The sequence below is a fragment of the Mobula hypostoma genome, chromosome 3, assembly GCF_963921235.1.
Source record: "Mobula hypostoma chromosome 3, sMobHyp1.1, whole genome shotgun sequence".
NCBI classification, from domain to species: Eukaryota; Metazoa; Chordata; class Chondrichthyes; order Myliobatiformes; family Myliobatidae; genus Mobula; species Mobula hypostoma.
This window is the reverse complement of record NC_086099.1, coordinates 153,558,145-153,576,418: the sequence shown is the minus strand read 5'-3', so window position 1 is coordinate 153,576,418 and position 18,274 is coordinate 153,558,145. Positions and strand designations below refer to the sequence as shown.

Below are 18,274 nucleotides of genomic sequence, written 5' to 3'. Positions count from 1 at the left end.
TTAAGAAACCTTCCTGGATACACTTAACAAATTCGGGCCTCGTTTAAACCCCTTGCACTAAGAAGGTCGCAATTTATATTAGGGAAGTTGAAATCCCCCATGACAACACCCTATTATTACACATTTCTTTAATCTGATTACATATCGGTTCCTCAGTGTCCCAGTGGCTATTAGGGAGATCTGTATTCCCGAGCTCCACCCAGATTGACTCAGTGTCTGACCCCTCCAGGTTGTTTTACCTGAATACAGCTGTGATATTGTCCCTGATTAGTAGTGCAACTCCGCCTCTCCTCGCCTCCTCCTCTATCTTTTCTAAAACTTTGAAAACCTGGTACATAAATCACCCATTCCTGCTCCTCCCCAACCAAGTTTCAGTAATGGCTACAACATCATAGTTCCATGCTCTAAATTCATCGCCCTTATCCATAATACTGCTAGCATTAAAATATATACACTTCAAACTGTCTGACCCATCACACCCGTTATTTCAATTTTTCCTTTCAGTACTTTCCCTGGCATCTACCTTCTGGTCTGATCCTTCCCTTATTAACCCGGTGCTCTGGTTCCCAGCCCCCTGCAAAACGAGCTTAAACTGTCCTGAGTAGCATCAGCAAACCTCCAAGCCAGGATATTGGCTCCCCGATAGTTCAGGTGCAACCTGTCCCTTTTGTACAGGTCACACCTTCTCCAGTAAAAGTTCCAATGATCTAATGTTCCAAGTCCTGCACCATTTCCCCAGCCACTTATTCCTCTGTGCTATCACCCCATTCCTGCCTGCACTAGCCCATGCTACAGGGAGTAATCTGGAGATGACAACCTTGAAGGTCTTTCTCTTCAGCCTCTTTCATAACCCTCACTGTATAGGAGCACTTCCCCTTTTCTGCCTATGTTATTGGTGCCAATACGTACCACGACCTCTGGCTGTTCCCCCTCCCCCTTGAGAATGTCCTGCAGCTGCTCTGATACATCATGGACCCTAGTACCCAGCAGGCAACATATCATCCTAGTGTCTCTTTTGCAGCCACAGAATCTTCTCTCTGTCCCCCATCAAGTCCCCTATAACTACTCCATTGCCTGACTTTACCTTTCCCTGTCGAGCCTCAGAGCCAGCCACTTTGCCACCAGCCTTGCTGCTGCGGCCGTGATCCGATGGGCCAGCATATCCCCCACCCCCCACCCAGCATTATCCAAAGAGGCATTCTTGTGAGGGGAAGAACCCTGCACTGACTTCTTAATCCCCTTATCTTTGCTATCCGAAGCCTGTGCTCTGGGTGTGACTGCCTCTTTGAAAGTCCCATCTATAATATCTTCAGCCTCCGGAATGATCCTGAGTACATCTAACTCATTGACCAAGTCATTCAGGTGCTGAAATTGTGTGCACTTCCTGCAGAAGTAGTCAGGAGGGACACCATCAGACATCCTGAATTCCCATATCAGACAGGAGGAGCGTTCCATCCTGACTTCTCTATGCTTAATAAAGAAAGAGGCTTACCTCTTTTAACTGTTCCTTTGCCTATTCATGCTGAAGCCTTCACACTCCATCACTGGCACGCTCCAACAGTGGCTAATCCGCTTGAGCCTACCCTGCTTTTATTTGCAGCTGAGTTTAAGCCTCTGGTGCCAACACTTTGCACACCTATGCTGCCCAAAAAGACCAGCCTTGCCCAAATCTTCTCCTTTTATCCTCTGTCTCCCAACTTCCGTAGGGCTCTGATACTGACACACTCCTTGTGCCTGAGCACCAAATAAAGACCAGCTTTACCCAAGTCTGCTCTTTTTATGATATGGTGACCAGTACACACAATACTCCTAATCAAAGTTTTATACAGCTTCCATGCAACTTGTCAGTTTTTATACTAGGTTTTCTGACTGGTAAAGGTAAGTATGTTATACAGCTTCTTTGCAACCTCATGTTGCCACTTTCAGAGTCCTCTGGACTTGTAGCCCAAAGTCTCTGCGTACATCAGTGCCCCTAAGAATCCTGCCATTTACTGTAAATAATGACTGTCAACTCTCATTGTCAGGAATCTAAATACTGGATGCTTAATTCTTCGAGAGTGGAATTTGCAGCACATTAGAAGTTAGGTTCTTGGCAGCTTCCAGTTAAAAGAGGCAATGGGAACCCCTAGGGTTAAATGTGAAAGTACTTATTCATTGAGGGAGACATAAATAATGAAGCAATCAGTGTCTTCATGCATAAGACCTGGTTAGTGTTTGTTGACTCAGAGGAAAATACCATCTCCAGCAAAGAACCTGTTTGCCTTCCTTTGTGATACCATTGGCAGTACCATCACCAAATGCCCAGACTTGAAACTTGAAAGGAACATAAATAGTGGCTGGGTGTTCTTTGATGAATGACTCACCATTTATACAACTAACTTCAAATTGTCATGGATTTTTCAATAGTATCTCCCAGGTCCCATGATAGTTGTAACCTGGATGGTAACAATCAAGTGAGAGCAGTGCTGTCTCAAAGCATTCTGCCTTGGAAGTTTTAGCAAATCATTATTATTACGGTGTCAAAGCTCTACCAAATAGTGCTATGGGAGAACTTTATCAGATGGTTTGTAGCAGTTCAAGAAGGTAAATCACCATTTATTTCCCAAGGCATATTAGGGTTAGGCAATAAATGTTGGCTTTAGCAGTGTTATTCATATCAAGAATGCATATGTTACAAAATAATGACCAAATCTAACAGAACAAGAAGGAAAAGAGTAGTCTTGAACTTCAAGAAAGGTTTATGTACTGACCAGAGTCTGAACTGTCCAAGCTAAATCAACACCTGATGACAAGAGTGTAACTGGACTACTGTTGATTATCCTGTGATGAGTATCTCACTTCCTAACCGTGTAGAGTAACATGAGGAGTAACCACTGGAACACTGGCCACTACTTTGGAAGGGTGCAGCCAGTAGTGTGCGCCAAATTTGATACTGTTCAGCTTATCCTATTTCTGTATTGATGTGCTCCCATCTGCCTTTAGCAAGCAATGGTAGCTTGGATTTAGGATTAACATGTTTTTTCTCCTGGTTAACATAATGTTAAAAATCAGTGGTGAACTAAAGATATTATTGGATTCAATTTTATAAAAATATGAATTGCTAAAGGAAATATACCCAGAAAACTATTGTAAAGCAGTTGAGAAAGAAAAATAAGGATAATAGTCCCCCCTCCCCCCTACTTTTTAATGTGATTTGAATGTGTTTTCTCCTTACATTAGTTCTCTAATTCTCCTCAGGTAAATCCAATAAAATAATTTTTGTGTGTAATTGTTGAGAATCCTGATCAATGTGCTCATGGACTCTGATCCAGCCTCTGTGACTGGCTTTCCTCTTGTTCTTTTCATATTATAGGCTGGGTTATTTGGTATTCACCAGCAGTTACTTGAGTGTGCCTAGATATAGGTCCATCATAAAGCACTTCTAAACAACTTCACATCCACCAATAGAATACAAGTTTGCAGGTGTTTGTATGACATGTTTTTAATGAACAATTCATTAATATATTTTCTTAAATCAGTTCTCTATGTCAAGTAAAATGTTTCCCATTGGTGTTATTGTTCGTAACACAAAACTTGCTTATAAAACTGGCTTTATAATCTTGAACCAAGTTTAAATATTTAAGTTTAAGCCTTTGAATTTGCTAGCCATTTTTTTCCTTAGCAGCCAGTTGTATGGACACTGCTTTTTGTTTAAATCTTTCACAATTATATTTAGAATATACTCCAGTGTGGACAAAGCTTCAGGCATAAGCATATGCCAAAAAAGACACCTTTATTTAAAAATAATGTCCACCTGCTAGTTTAATTAACTTTCCATTAGGAACACAAGTATAGAATTTAAGGTCAGTGTTTTAGAAGCCCAATCATTCTTTAAGCCAATTCAATCTCCTTGAAAGTTATGGAGAAACACTATAAATGTTTCATTGCTGTTGCTGTCAGTTGATGGAGGAATAAAAACTAAGTATGTTTTTTAGAAATGTTTACTACAATTTGCCAGCCAAACATAGATATTGTCCAAATTTTTTTGTAGAGTTGACAAGCTGCTTTATTCAAATAGTTGTGATTAAACTGAAAATAAACCCCTGAAATTATCACTGAATCTCTTTTCCTGATCAATAGCATTCATTTATGAGGCCACTGAAGGTGGTGAAACTGAGATTAAAAGCAGAATGAAGTTATCAGTGTAGTATTTCGCTTGGAACAACAGAGTTAATTTCAAATGTTATCATTAGATGAATAACCTGTAGTTTTCTGTTTACTGAATGGAAATGAATATAATTTTGTTGTGTAATTGTAAAGGCTGATATGTATTATTATGTCTTTCTCTGTCAACCTGAGATGAAAATTTAAAAAAAACTGGAGATTAAAAATAAAACTGACATGTTGCAGATACTCAGCAAGTCATGCTATTTCAGGTGGAATACCATTCATCAGAACTGAGAGGGGGGAAAAACTTCTCTTTTATGCCTGTTATCACTCTCTAACTGTTCCTATTTACTCATTGACTTGATTATCTTGTTTATTGCTTAGCCTTATGGTCATCCCAGTTTTATCCCAGAGACATACTCATCCCGGTTTTATCCTGGAGACATACTCGTCCCGGTTTTATCCCGGAGACATACTCATCCCCGTTTTATCCCGGAGACATACTCATCCCGGTTTTATCCAGGAGACATTCTCATTCCAGTTTTATCCTGGAGACATACTCCCTTCCAACTCCACTGCAGCTTTATGATCTTTACTGTCCTTCCCAGTTCTGACGAAGAGTCTTCAATCTGAAACATTAACTGTTCCTGTCTCCTCAGAAGCAGACTGACTTCTTGAATATTTCAAGCATTTTCTATTTTTATTTCATTGTAAACTTGTGTTATATTCTGTGGCAAGAACATATTGATATAACTACAGATAAAATGTTGATTTTTCTTTAGCTGAGCTTGGGGACTGTGAGCCTCTTGAACATACTTCGGAGCTGGTGTCAGAATTCAGATTTAATCCCAATCAGACAGAGGATATGGAAATAGATATTTTTACAAAGTGGAAGGATTGCAGGTAAATACTTAAAAGAAAAAAAATCTCTTGGGAAATATCTTTTGAGCACACTTTTATTGCCAGTCTCATAATAATTTGTAGACAATCAAGCAAGATTTTTACTTGTTAACAATATGGGAATATACCAGTTTCATGTTCTTGATTGCTTTTAAACATGTCACCTTGCAAGTTGCAACTGAAAATGGATAGATATGACATTCACAGTATTTCCTTATAGACTAATTTACTTTTGAAAAAGGAGCCAATATTAACCGTCTCTCTATAAATAAATTTATTTCTGATTGAAAAAAATAAAACTTTGCATGATTAGAAATGTTTAAAAAAAGCTTTCGAGACATGCACAAATTGGGCCAATTCTGATGGACATCAAGGGCGGAATGGATGAATAGGGCTGGTTTTCATACTGTGTAACTCTTATGACTGAAGATCTTACTGAAATTTCCTATCAACAAAATGCAGCAGCCAATTTGCGTAAAACGAGGTCCTAAAAAACATGGTAATGAACAAATAATCAGTTTTAGTTCTGATTTTTAATGGATGAGCCATGGAGACATTGTATCTTTTCATTTATCTGAAAGGTAAAATAGTTATTGCTTTAATACATCATGAAAGATAATACTCTTACTATTCAACTTCATTTATTATGGAGAAAAATTAGAGTATACTGATTCAACCAGTGATGTTAGATAAATATAGGTCATATGCATTGAGGGACTGCAGTTGGAGAAATGAGGAACATAGGGTACTCGTTTGCTGGCATATTTTAGGAATGCTTAGTATAAGAACAAATAAGATCCAGAGAATGAATAGCACCCAGTGAAACTTCTCAACTAATGGAGAAAATAGAATGAAGGAAAGAGTACAGGGTTTATTGAGAAAGGTAGATAAATTGTAAACATCTGGAAGTAAAATATAATGTGGTGAATTATTTTGAATTGCTTTTGTTAAGCTGTTCAGAAGGGTTTGAAAAAAATACCTTCAGTAAGATCTAGTGTCATAGAGTTATATGGTATTGAAATCTGCCCTACTAATCCATTCTGCCCAAAGTGTCTATCAGTTAGTGCAATTTGCCTGCATTGGCCCATATCCCTCTAAACCTTTTTGATCTCAGTACCTGTCAAAATACCTTTTAAACATTGGCAGTTTGTTCCATATACCACTACCCACAGGTGTCTTTTAAATCTTTCTTCTCTACTTTGTCTATCTTCTCTAGTTTAAGACTACCCTACTCTGGGAAAAATACTTGTGGCAATCCATCTTCTCATGATTTATATACCTCAATTTAGCCACCCCTTAGCTTGAGGTACAAGGAGAAACTCAATAGTCTAGGACTTTTTCTTTGAAGAAAAGGAGGTTGAGTAACATTTCTGCACCCTTTCAAGCTTAATGACATCTTTCCTATAGCTAGCAAACCTAAATCCTGCATAATATTCTGTGTAGTCTCAACAGTGTTTTGTACAGTTGTAACATGAAATCCAACTCCTGTGCTCAATGGCCTGACTTTTAAGGTGAGCATGCCAAATATCACCTTCACCCTCCTCTATTTACCTGTATTGCTACTTTCAGTGAACTATGTGCCCATTTCTCTAGAGCTCTCTGTTCAGGATCTTACCATTTGTTATGTTAGTTCTCCCCTGGTTTGTTATACCAAAATGCAACAGCTAATATTTGACTGAGTTAAATTCTACCTGCCATTCCTTGACCCATTTCATCAGTTGATCTGGACCCTGATATAATCTTAAATAATCTTCTTCACTGTCCATTAACTACAAACTTACTAACCATGTTAAAAACATTGTCATCCAACTGGTTAATATAGATGATAAACAACAGCAGACCCACCTCTGACCTCTGTGGCACACCACAGGTCTTAGCACCCATTCTCAGTAACACCCCTTCACGACCACCCTCTGTCTTCTTCCAACAAACCAGTCAAATAAGGAAGCACATTTTTGTGAAACCCGTTCAATAATTGGAGGTAAAAATACCGGAAAATTTACAAATAAAAACATCCTTCTGAAAATATGCTTTGATTATGGCTAGAAATATGAAGATGATGGATGAAATGAGAGCAGCTGTTTCCATTATTTTCTATGCTACCAAGGTTCTGCCAAAGTAAGAACCATAAGAGTATTTGATGGCAAAGGAGAAATTAATATTCTTTTGGAATGATAGATTACAAAGTTTTGTGTTCAGAGAAACATGGCTGTCTTCTCACAGATTGTTAAAATTTAACATGCAGGAAAACTGAGCAATTTGGAAGGGTAGCAGTATGCTAGCCTTTGTTAAAAGAAGATTTAATTAGCAGAGTGAAGAGCACTTTCTACAACTTTAGGGTGCATGTTTGTCTGCACTAAAAGATTATGTATGGATCTGGTCCCTCAATCTAATAAAAGATATGTTGGGAAAATGGGATCACATAGATAGTAAAGCAGATTAATTCCTGGGAATGATTTTGTGGTGAGATTAAGCCTGTACTCTGAAGTGTTCAGAAGAATGAGAAACAATCTCATTGAAGCATAGAAAATTCTTGTGAAGCTTAACAGATTGATGCAGTGATGATGTTTTCCCAGTGAAGGTATTCAGAACCAAGGGTTACAGTGTAACATTAAGGATTTCAGACTAAGATAGGAAGTGATTTCTATATCCAGAAGGTATAGAATCTTCTCTATCCCAGAGAACTCTTGTGGCTCAGCCTGTTTGCATATAAATAAAAATGATGAATAGATTTTAGAGTATTCAAGGAATTGATGGATATTGAGTAACTACAGGAAGATAGCACTGAGGTAAATGATGAGTCATGACCTTATACAATGAATACAGGTTTCCTCCGAAAGTAGAGCGTTCCTATGAAATGGTTCGTAAACCGGAATGTCGTAAAGTGAAGAAGCAATTACCATTTATTTATATGGGAAGAATTTGTGAGCGTTCGCAGACCCAGAAATAACCTACCAAATCCTGCCAAATAACACATAAAACCTAAAATAACAGTAACATATTAACATATTGTAAAAGCAAGAATGACATGATAAATACACAGCCTATATAAAGTAGAAATACTTCTCTACAATCATTGTCTGCACTATTCTCTGTAGCGAAAATCTCCTGCAAGCGCTCTCGGCAGAAATACTCTCTCCAGTAACCTTAAGCTATGAAGCTGCCAAATCATACCAAATAACACATAAAAATACACAGCCGATATAAAGTAGAAATAATGTATGTACAGTGTAGGGAATCGGGAAGACAGCGCCGAGCACACTGATGATGGTGTGTTAGGCTGAGTCGTTGGAGGTTGGGGTGGTGCAGTGGCCCCCACCCTCCGGGCAGCGAAGTGATACCAATCCGTGAAGCATGCAGGGGTACAGCGATGGCCGGTATGCACCCAGCACATCTTTAAGAAAAAAGCCAAAGTAAACAAGCTAATTAATTAGGTGCGGCCCGGCACGTAAGTGTCAGCCCAGATCAGAGGCGATTGCCGATTGCGTCGCCTCTGATCTGGGCCAACATTTACATGCCGGGCGGCACCTAATTAATTAGCTTGTTTATTTCGGCTTTCTTTTCTTAAAGTTGTGCTGGGTGCGTCCCGACTACTGCTGCATTCTTCGCAGATCGGTATCTGTCCACAGCCCGGGGGTTGGGGTGGTGGGACACTGGGGTGTCATCTCGTCGTCTGTTTCCATCAGGGCAGCAGGTCATCTTCTTCTATGTCTGCCTGCCTCGATGTCGAAGGTCGAGGTTCGTTGTCTGCTTTGGCTGATGTGGAAAGCTTGCTTGACTGCTTAGCCTCGTGCATTTTTCTATCATACAGTTCTTTGTAAGCACTCAAACTATCTTGTAAATATACCCTAAACCAATGTACCCTTTCAAAATTGAAGTCATACTTTATCATTGCAGTGAAAATCTCACACAGTTGCTTCACGTTCAGTTCCTGGACGACTTCACTTTCGGTCTGTTTGCTTCTGCATTTGGTTTCGATTGTTATCCTTTTCTCTTCCAATTGCATCTGCTCTTCATCTATCAGTTCTTGGTCATGGAATGCCAGAACTTCTTCAACATCATCTTCGTCAACTTCCACAAACCAAACTCGCTTTGTCCTTGCTTCGTTCACCACGATCGAAATGCTTAATTATGTCTAGTTTTATGCTAAGTGTAACACCCTTACGAGCTCTTTTTGGCTTTTCCGATAACTTAGAACTCATCTTGCTAACGGCTGCTCACAGGCACGTGTTTAATTAATGCGGGCTAGAATGCAGTTCCAAATCTGGGGGAGGAGCAGCTGCCTTTTATCGCGTGCTGCTTTTTTTTCGCGCGCTGCCTTTTTTCATATTGGTAAAAAACACCGTATGTTAGCAAAAACAGGTAACTAAGGTAGGTCTTTCGTAACAGTGAGGTTTCGTAAAGCGAACGTTCGAAAAGCGGGGAACATCTGTATAACATATCTTCTAATGTTTTACTATAGGTGAAAGGGGCCAAATGATCCATTTGTGTTTCTTTTATTCTTTTGATTGTTAAAAGATTATTAGATCCTTTAACAATTAGAGTAATACTATATCAGGAGCAAAATTCCCTCTAAGATGTGTGTGCATACATATTTTGCTACTCGCATACAAAGGAATTTAAACTGCACACAAGGTTATCACCCTCTACCTCATTGGCATGTTAAGTATATTTCACAATCTTACACAATCGCATTTCCTTTTCTAGTTTCTGATGCGGATAGTGTTGACAACATGGAGTTAGCGATGATTTGTCTGCAAATTTTAGAACTGGCTTATTAATAATGTTTTTATTGAAGAAGTTATTGATTCACTGTGTCAGATTCCAAAGAAGCAAAGAGCATGAAGTGCAAAAGAGCTGCTTGCTCATTTAAAGCGGAATTGCTTAATAAAACGCTAGAAATTGCTACATTGAAAGCTCATGAGGTCAGGAAGTTCTGCTATGAGAAATATTTATGTATAATACAGAAACTGGTGTTACCTGCATGTATTGTTGCAATGCAAAAGTTGCTGCAGAATATGCAAGTGGGAAGAAGTGGAATGATATTTGGAAGCATCATTTAGCAAGCAATTCACATATGGATGGTGTGCAAAAACTTTGGCGAGAAAATCCTTCATTATCCATTACAGGTCTGCTGTGTATGTTTTGTGAGAGTGCGGATGAATGAGAGCGAAAACTATCAAACTCGAGGAGGTCAAAGTTGTTATTGACAGTGTTTTGCTAGCTATTAAAATGAGTACCTCTATATCTAAAATTCAGTGCACACATGTTATTGTCACTGGTCAAAATATTGCACAGCACAGGATTTTTGCACATATTGGTCATTACAAATCAGAGGGAATATTAATCAGGAATGTAATGTTCATGTAACTTTATGATACTTAAGTGAATGAATTGGGTCATGAAGCATAACAATTAATACAGTGATTCTGAAAAAGACACATTTGGTTATTAGTTCAACCAAACCTAAACTTGGTGTACAGGACAAAGAAAGCTTACAAAGAATTGTAATATAGCCCAACGTTCCAGGTGTTGTCTTCAACCAGTCCTGTAAGTTTCTTCAAAGTAATCTTTTTAATGTAAGTTATTATTTTTTCACTATAAAGACAAAGTGCTAAAAGTTTCCTTGGTATATTTGATGGAAATAGCCTGTTCTGACTCTGCAGAATACTGCTGCTAATATTAAACTAGATTTTACAAAACATGCTGAAGTTGTCACTTAAAATAGTTCCTAACACTGTGCTAATTAATTTGAAAATGACTAATTAATTAACAATGATTACATTGCTAATTAGACAAGGTGACTTCCAAATGTGCCAAACTTTTCATGCACTTCCATTCAGTATATTGGGTACTCTAGTGCCGTTATCTGCCATCCAAGTTCAAGTTCAAGTTTGTTGTCATTCCGCTGTATACATGTATACCCCCTAATGAAACAATGTTCCTCCAGATTAAGGTGGATAACACGGTACATACTATATAACTCACACACAACACATTAAGTAATATTACTTTATCCCTGTGCTTGATGACCACTGGTGCCTCTTGTTCCTTATTTTCAAAACCATTCATGGCCTCATCTTTCTCAATCTCTATAATCTCCTCCACCCCAGCAAATTCATAGGGTATGGTTGTGCATGGAGGTTAAAAAATCATCTAGCGACACAAGTGCATCATGGCATCTGTCAAATCACCTACCCTTAAAATTGAATGGCCACAGCACAACCATCAATATCAAAGGGTCATCATTGTTAAAAAGCTTAACTGAATTTGACATATAAATACTTTGATTTCGAGAGCCACTCTGAAGCTAGGTATCCTGTAGCCACTGCTTCACCTCTCGACACCAAAAAGCTATCTACAATGAACAAGAATCTACATGCTTGGATGAATGCAATTTCAACAACAGTCTCAAAAAGCTGTAGAGCTAGATGTAAAGTCACTTCATCTATTTCTGTTGGCTGCATTATGGATACAGTGATTGCTTCATGAAGCAAACTATATTAAAAATTGTTGTGGCCCTCCCAGTCTGAAAATACTCAGGTTTTCCCTTTACATAGCTCGTGTCATGACGGCCATCAGAGAATGAGGCAGTTTGGAATCTAGACTTCACAGTAGTTGTAAGTTATAATCCTATAAATGAACCAAAAATAAAATAAATATGTAATGACAAGTCCCAAGGCTTGATGAAACATAGAACATTTTATCAGATGATAGGAAATTTAGCTGAAATAGCCTCAGCTTTAAATTCATATTGAGTCTTTTTCTGATTTCTTCCACACCTACTGAAATGTATAGAAGGGTAAAATTTGTTTAACACTTTATGCAAAAACTCATGAAGAATTTCTAAGATTAAAGGGAAAACAGTGCTTAATTTTTCTTAAAGTTATGATGTGGAATAATTGTATAATAGAAACTGGTGTTAGATGTAATATCTGGTTTTACTTTCTCATTGTGGTAGGGGGAAAAGCCCAGCACAGGCAGAATTATGCTATTTGAACAAAGCCAAATGGTTGGAAATGTACGGAGTCGACATGCACATAGTCAAGGTAAGATAATAAAAGTTTTTGTTTAAAAATATATATGTATACATTTACATGTGTTTATTGCATAACTGTTCTGTAATATTTTCTCTTAACTAGGGAAGAGATGGCTATGAATATTCTCTTGGATTAACACCAACAGGCATATTGGTTTTTGAAGGATCAAACAAAATAGGCTTGTTTTTTTGGTAAAGCTATTCGAATTTTACATCATATTTTCCTGTTTGTAATTAATATTTTTAGGAAGCTACTTCATTTCCCCTGTAAGTGCATTTTCTTCTTTATGTTATGCAGGCCCAAAATTACCCAGTTGGATTTCAGAAAGAACAAACTAACTCTCGTTGTTGTGGAGGATGATGAGCAGGTGAGCAATTAGTGTAAGTTACAGTTAAGGAATCTATATAGGACAGTGCATTAGAACACAGCAGTGTTATTTTCTGTGCCTGATTTGATTTACAAATTTACTTTTTCCAATCATAAGCACAGGATGGTGCAGATGCTGGAAATCTTGAGCAATGTATACAAAAAGTGCTGGAAGAACTCTACAATTCAGGCACCATTTATGGAGGGGAATAAATAGTTGGTGTTTCAGGCCGAGAACCTTGATCAGGAATGGAAAGGAAGGAGGCAGAAGCCGGAATAAGAAGATGGGGGAAGGGGAAAGAGTATAATTTGGAAGATGATAGGTGAAATCAGGTGGAGTGGATGGATGGGGTGGGTGTGTGGGATAGATATAGTAAACAGCTAGAAGGTGTTAGGCGAAGAAATAAGTAGCTGAAGAAGAAGGAATCTAATAGGAGAGGACAGTGGACCATGGGAGAAAGGGAAGAAGGGGAACCGGAGGGAGGTGATGGGCAGGTGAAGAGAAGAGATGGGAGAAGAAGGGAATAATTACCACAGGTTAGAGAAATCAGGCTTTCAGGTTGGAGGCTTCACAGATGGTATATGAGGTGTTGTTCCTCCAACCTGGGTTTGGTCTCATTGTGGCAATAGAGGGACAGACATGTCAGAATAGTAAGTCAAATTGAAATGGGTAGCCGCTGGAAGACCCCGCCTTTTTTGGCGGACTGAACAAAGGTGCTCAATGAAATGGTCCCACAATCTCTGTTGGGTCCATCTATGTAGAGGAGGCTGCACAGAGAGTACCAGATACAACAGATGACCCTGACGGACTTGGAAGTGAAGTATCTCTTCACCTGGAAGGATTGTTTGGTGCCCTGAATGGTGATGAAGGAGGAGGTGTAGGAACAAGTGCAGCTCTTGTCATGCTTACAGGGTTAAGTGCCAGGAGGGAGTTCATTGGGGTGGGATGAGTGGACAAGGGAGTTGTGTAGAGTGCCATCTCTATGAGGAAGTGGGGTGGAGGTGGCGAGGTGGAAGGGGAGATATGCTTCATGGTATGATACTGTTTGACGGAACTGGTTCTCACCCTCAACAATTTCTCTTTCATCACCTCTATGTCAGTTATCACTGACTGGGGTCTCTAAGAAATTTGTACATTCACCCCATGAGCACGTGGGCTTCCTCCCATATTCCAAAGACGTAGAGATTAGGGTTGGGTTTAGTAGGTTGTGGGCACACTATGTTGGCAGTGGAAGCATGGTGACACTTGCGGGTTGCACCCAGCACATCTTTGTACTGTGTTGATCTTTGGTGCAAAATGGTGAATTTCACAGTATGTTTTGATATATATGTGACAAATAAAGTTGCGTGGGTCTCAGGTATGTCTGCCTTTTTGTTGGCTATGTGGAGCAGTCCATATTTCAAGCCCACACTGGTAACACTACCCACATTTTTCTGTCCTACATTGACGCCTGCATTGGTGCTGCTTCCTGTACGCATACTGAGTTTATCAATTTCATCAACTTTGCACATAACTTCCACTCTGCCTTCAAATTTACTTGGTGATATAATGAGAGAAGCAGAGATGTTTCCCCTAGATAATGGCTGGAGCCAAGGATCACTGACTCAAAGGAAAGAGTGTGGCACAGTGAAAGAGCAGGCATTGCTACTCCTTCATGGCTCCAGTGACCTGGTTTTGATCCTGACCTCTACTGCATCCCTGTATGGAGTTTTCAGAGGCTCCCTGTGATCATGTGGTTTTCTTTCAGTTGTTCCAATTTCCTCCCAACCAAAGTCATGCTAGTAGCTAGGTTAATGAGTCTCTGTGAGCTACCCACAGTGTGGATCTATGATAGAACTAGAGTGAAGTTAATGGCCATGTTATTGTAAATAGGTAGGGAAATGAATAAAGGAATAGATTGATGGGATTGCTGTGTGTGCTAGCATAGGCACAATGAAGTAAATAGCTGCTTTTTATCTTTTTGGGAAATATGAGTAAGGTATGGTAAATCTACACTATACTCCCTCCAAAGCCAGTATAAATTTCTTATGGTAAATGTCCATAATTGCTCATCATACCACAGGGTGGTCTAACCAAGGCTTTACAGAGATGTAGTTTAACTTCTGACCCAATGCTCTCTGTGCCTCTAGATGTGAAACCAACATTTCATGACATTGCAATGATCCATGTACATGATTTCCCAACACTGATGTTGAGAAAGTAGATTTTTTATTTTATCATCAGCAAATCCAGAATAGGTCAATTCACATTTGCTTTCATTGAAGTACTGTATTTTATTTAAAAGGCTGTGTTCCATTAAATTGCATTTCTAATTATGTTCTTTATAATTTTTTCACCTTAATCAAAGGGCAGAGAACAGGAGCATACATTTGTTTTCCGGTTAGATAATTCTAAAGCATGTAAACATTTATGGAGATGTGCTGTGGAAAATCATGCATTTTTCCGACTACGAGCACCAACTCAAACTAAAGAAGGACGATCAGATTTGCTGCGTTTGGGATCTCGCTTTCGTTTCAGGTATCATCTTACAGTTTTGTTTTGTTTGTATTTAGCTCTTTTAATGTACAAACGTTTGTATTTTATGTAACACTGAACCAATATTTCTTCCAGTGGTCGGACAGAATATGAAGCAACGCATAAAAGTAGACTCCGACGGACAAGTACATTTGAAAGGCGGCCAAGCAAGCGATATCCCTCAAGAAGACACTCCACTGTTAAAGGTATTAACTGAGCTTTCAGCTATTTTAAGCAAGACCCATTAATTATATACTTGCACTTGGTCATGCACTAAACAGGTGCTGTATGGATCAAGTTGTATTTCAGACCATAAGACAGAGGAACAGAATTAGGCCATTCAGCCCATCGAGTCTGTTCTGCCATTCCATCATGGCTGATCCCGGATCCCACTCATCCCCATACAGCTGCCTTTTCACCATACCCTTTGATGCCCTGACCAATCAGGAAACTATCAACTTCTGCATTCCACAGATTCACTACCCTCTGGCTGGAAAAAATCCCTTCTTACCTCCACTCTAAAAGGTCGACCCTCAATTTTAAGGCTGTGCCCTCTAATTCTGGATGGCCCCACTAGAGGAATCATCCTCCCCACACCCACCTTATTTATTCCTATCAACATTCAGTAGCTTTCAATGAGATCACTCCGCATTCTTCCAAATTCCAGTGAGTACGGGCCCAAAGCTGCCAAACGCTTCTCGGTTATTAGCCCTTTCATTCCCAGAATCATCCTCATGAACTTCCTCTGGACTCTCTCCAATAACAACACATCCTTTCTGAGGTAAGGGTCCCAGAACAGTTGACAACACTTCAAGTGTGGCATGGCTAGTGTCTTATAAAAGCTCAGCATTGTCTCCTTGCTTTTATATTCTATTCCCCTTCAAATAAACGCCAACTGTGCACTTGTCTTCTTTACCACAGACTCAACCTGTAAGTTAACCTTCTGGGAGTCTTACACGAGGATTCCCAAGTCCCTCTGCACCTCTGAGGTTTGAATTTTCTCCCCATTTAGATACGTCTGCATTATTGTTCCCTTTACCAAAATACATTATCACACATTTCCCAACACTGTATTCCACCTGCCACTTTTTTGCCCACTCTTCCAATTTGTCTAAGTCCTGCTGCAATCACATTGCTTCCTCAGCACTACCTACCCCTCCACCTATCTTTGCATCATCTGCAAACTTTGCCACAAAGCCATCAGTTCTATTATTTAAATCACTGACAAACAATGTGAAAAGCAGTGGTCCCAATACTGACCCTTGAGCAACACCGTTAGTTACTGGCAGCCATCCAGTAAAGGCCCCATTTGTTCCCACCCATTGCCTCCTGCCTATCACCCATTCCTCTATCCATACCAATATCTTTCCTGTAGTACCATAGGATTTTATCTTGTTAAGCAGCCTTGTATGTGGCACCTTATCAATGCCTTTTGAAAATCCAAGTAAATGGCATCCACTGCCTCTCCTTTGTGCTCCCTGCTTGTTACTTCTCAAAGAACTCTTTCCCTTTAAAGAAACCATGCTGACTTTGACTTACTTTATCATTAGTCTCCAAGTACCTTGAAACTTCATCTTTAACAAAGACTCCAATACTTTCCCAACCACTGCGGTTAGGTTAATTGGTTTATAATTTCTTTTGCCTTCCTCCCTTCTTAAAGAGTGGAGTGACATTTGCAATTTTCCACTCCTCTGGGACCATGCCAGAATCAAATGGTTCTTGAAACATCATGATTAATGCTTCCATAATCTCTTCAGCAACCTCTCTCAGGACTCTGGGATGTAGTCCATCTGGTCCAGGTGACTTGGCCACTTTAAGACTTTTGAGTTTACCTGGCACTTTTTCCTTTGTAATAGCAATGGCACTCACTCCTGCTCCCTGAACTTGTTGGAATGTTAGTTTGTTTGCAAGTGTACACTTCTTTCTCCTTCTGTGACTCTAGATTCTGGAGTGGATGAGTCAGACAAAAAACAGTAAGCAGGGTCAGAATCAACAGTCTCTTGTATTAGCTGTGACTGATTTGGAAAAAAGTCAGCATGGATTTGCTAAAGATAACTAGTGTCTAATTAATATAATAAAGTATCCTGATGAAGTAATACAGAGAGGGTTAATTGACTGTAAGAAATAGAAGCAAGGGTAAGTAATTTAATTTATCTTGCCTCATCTTTTCTCCTGGTGCCATTTACCTGCACTAATTCCACCTCGTTTGATTCCCTAAAACATCTTTCAAACTCGATCTTGAATGTACTCCAGCCTTTGCAGTCTCTTTGAGATTCACCACTCTCTGGGTGAAGAAATTATTTTCTCTTTCCTGTCCTGAATAGACAGCCCATACCTTTACTCTGTGAACCCACAAACCCCCTGCTAATTCCCTCCCCACTCCACTCACTGGCCACTTAGCCACTGAGACATCAACTCCATACCTATCTTGCCAAGTGTTTTATATTTTTGAATAACATCGCCTCTTATTCGTCTAAACTCACCTGAATGTAAGCCCAGTCTGCTTAATCATAGCTCAAATAGCAAAACTGTACAGTCAATGGCATTCAAGGAAATGCAGCTGAAGTTCATGGATCAAATTTCAAGTCTTTTGAAAGGTTGCCATGTAACATCAAAAAATGAAATTCATTAAATATATACAGTTGCAAGAAAAAGTTTGTAAATAACACAATAATCGTCACAATAATAGACAAACACAATCTGCCTAAACTAATAACACAGAAACAATTGTACTACTTCTCATCGATACTGAGTACACCATTTAAACAATCACAGTCTAGGTCAAAAAAGTATTTGAACCCTTGGGATAATACCTTCTAAGAAAGCTATTTTGTGTCAGGTGTTCCAATCAATGAGATGAGATTGGAGGTGTGGGTTGTAGAGGTGCCGTTTCCTTTAAAAAAGACACACAAAGTCAGGTTACTGACAGAGCCTGTTCTTCTCAAGAAAGATCTGTTTACGTGCACCATGCCTTGATCAAAACAACTTTCAGAGGACCTTTGAAGAAGAATTATAGAGATGCATGAAGCTGGAAAAGGCTACATAAGCATTTCTAAAGAATTGAATTGACTTTCTTGCTTATATCCTTCATATACATGAGGCGTAAAAACCTTTACATTACATCTCTGTCTAAATGTGCAATGTGCAATTATAGTAATTTATAATAAATAGTATGTACAACAAGATAGTCAATATAACATAGAAGTACTGTTGTGTAAACATGAGTTAATCAGTCTGATGGCCTGGTGGAAGAAGCTGTCCCAGAGCCTGTTGGTCCTGTCTTTTTTACTGCAGTACCGTTTCCTGG

General features: G+C 39.2%; 1 protein-coding gene across 4 annotated transcripts in view; it reads left to right on the top strand.

Annotated features, from left to right (window-relative positions):
* LOC134344331 (band 4.1-like protein 4B) overlaps positions 1 to 18,274 on the top strand; it is a 403,206-nt gene that overhangs the window by 164,338 nt on the left and 220,594 nt on the right. For all 4 annotated transcript variants that reach the window (XM_063043916.1, XM_063043918.1, XM_063043917.1 and 1 more), the window contains 6 exons: positions 4,929 to 5,049; positions 12,008 to 12,095; positions 12,189 to 12,277; positions 12,384 to 12,453; positions 14,801 to 14,970; positions 15,064 to 15,173. In XM_063043916.1, the coding sequence (XP_062899986.1) occupies positions 4,929 to 5,049; positions 12,008 to 12,095; positions 12,189 to 12,277; positions 12,384 to 12,453; positions 14,801 to 14,970; positions 15,064 to 15,173 (648 nt within the window). The remainder of the gene's footprint in view (positions 1 to 4,928; positions 5,050 to 12,007; positions 12,096 to 12,188; positions 12,278 to 12,383; positions 12,454 to 14,800; positions 14,971 to 15,063; positions 15,174 to 18,274) is intronic.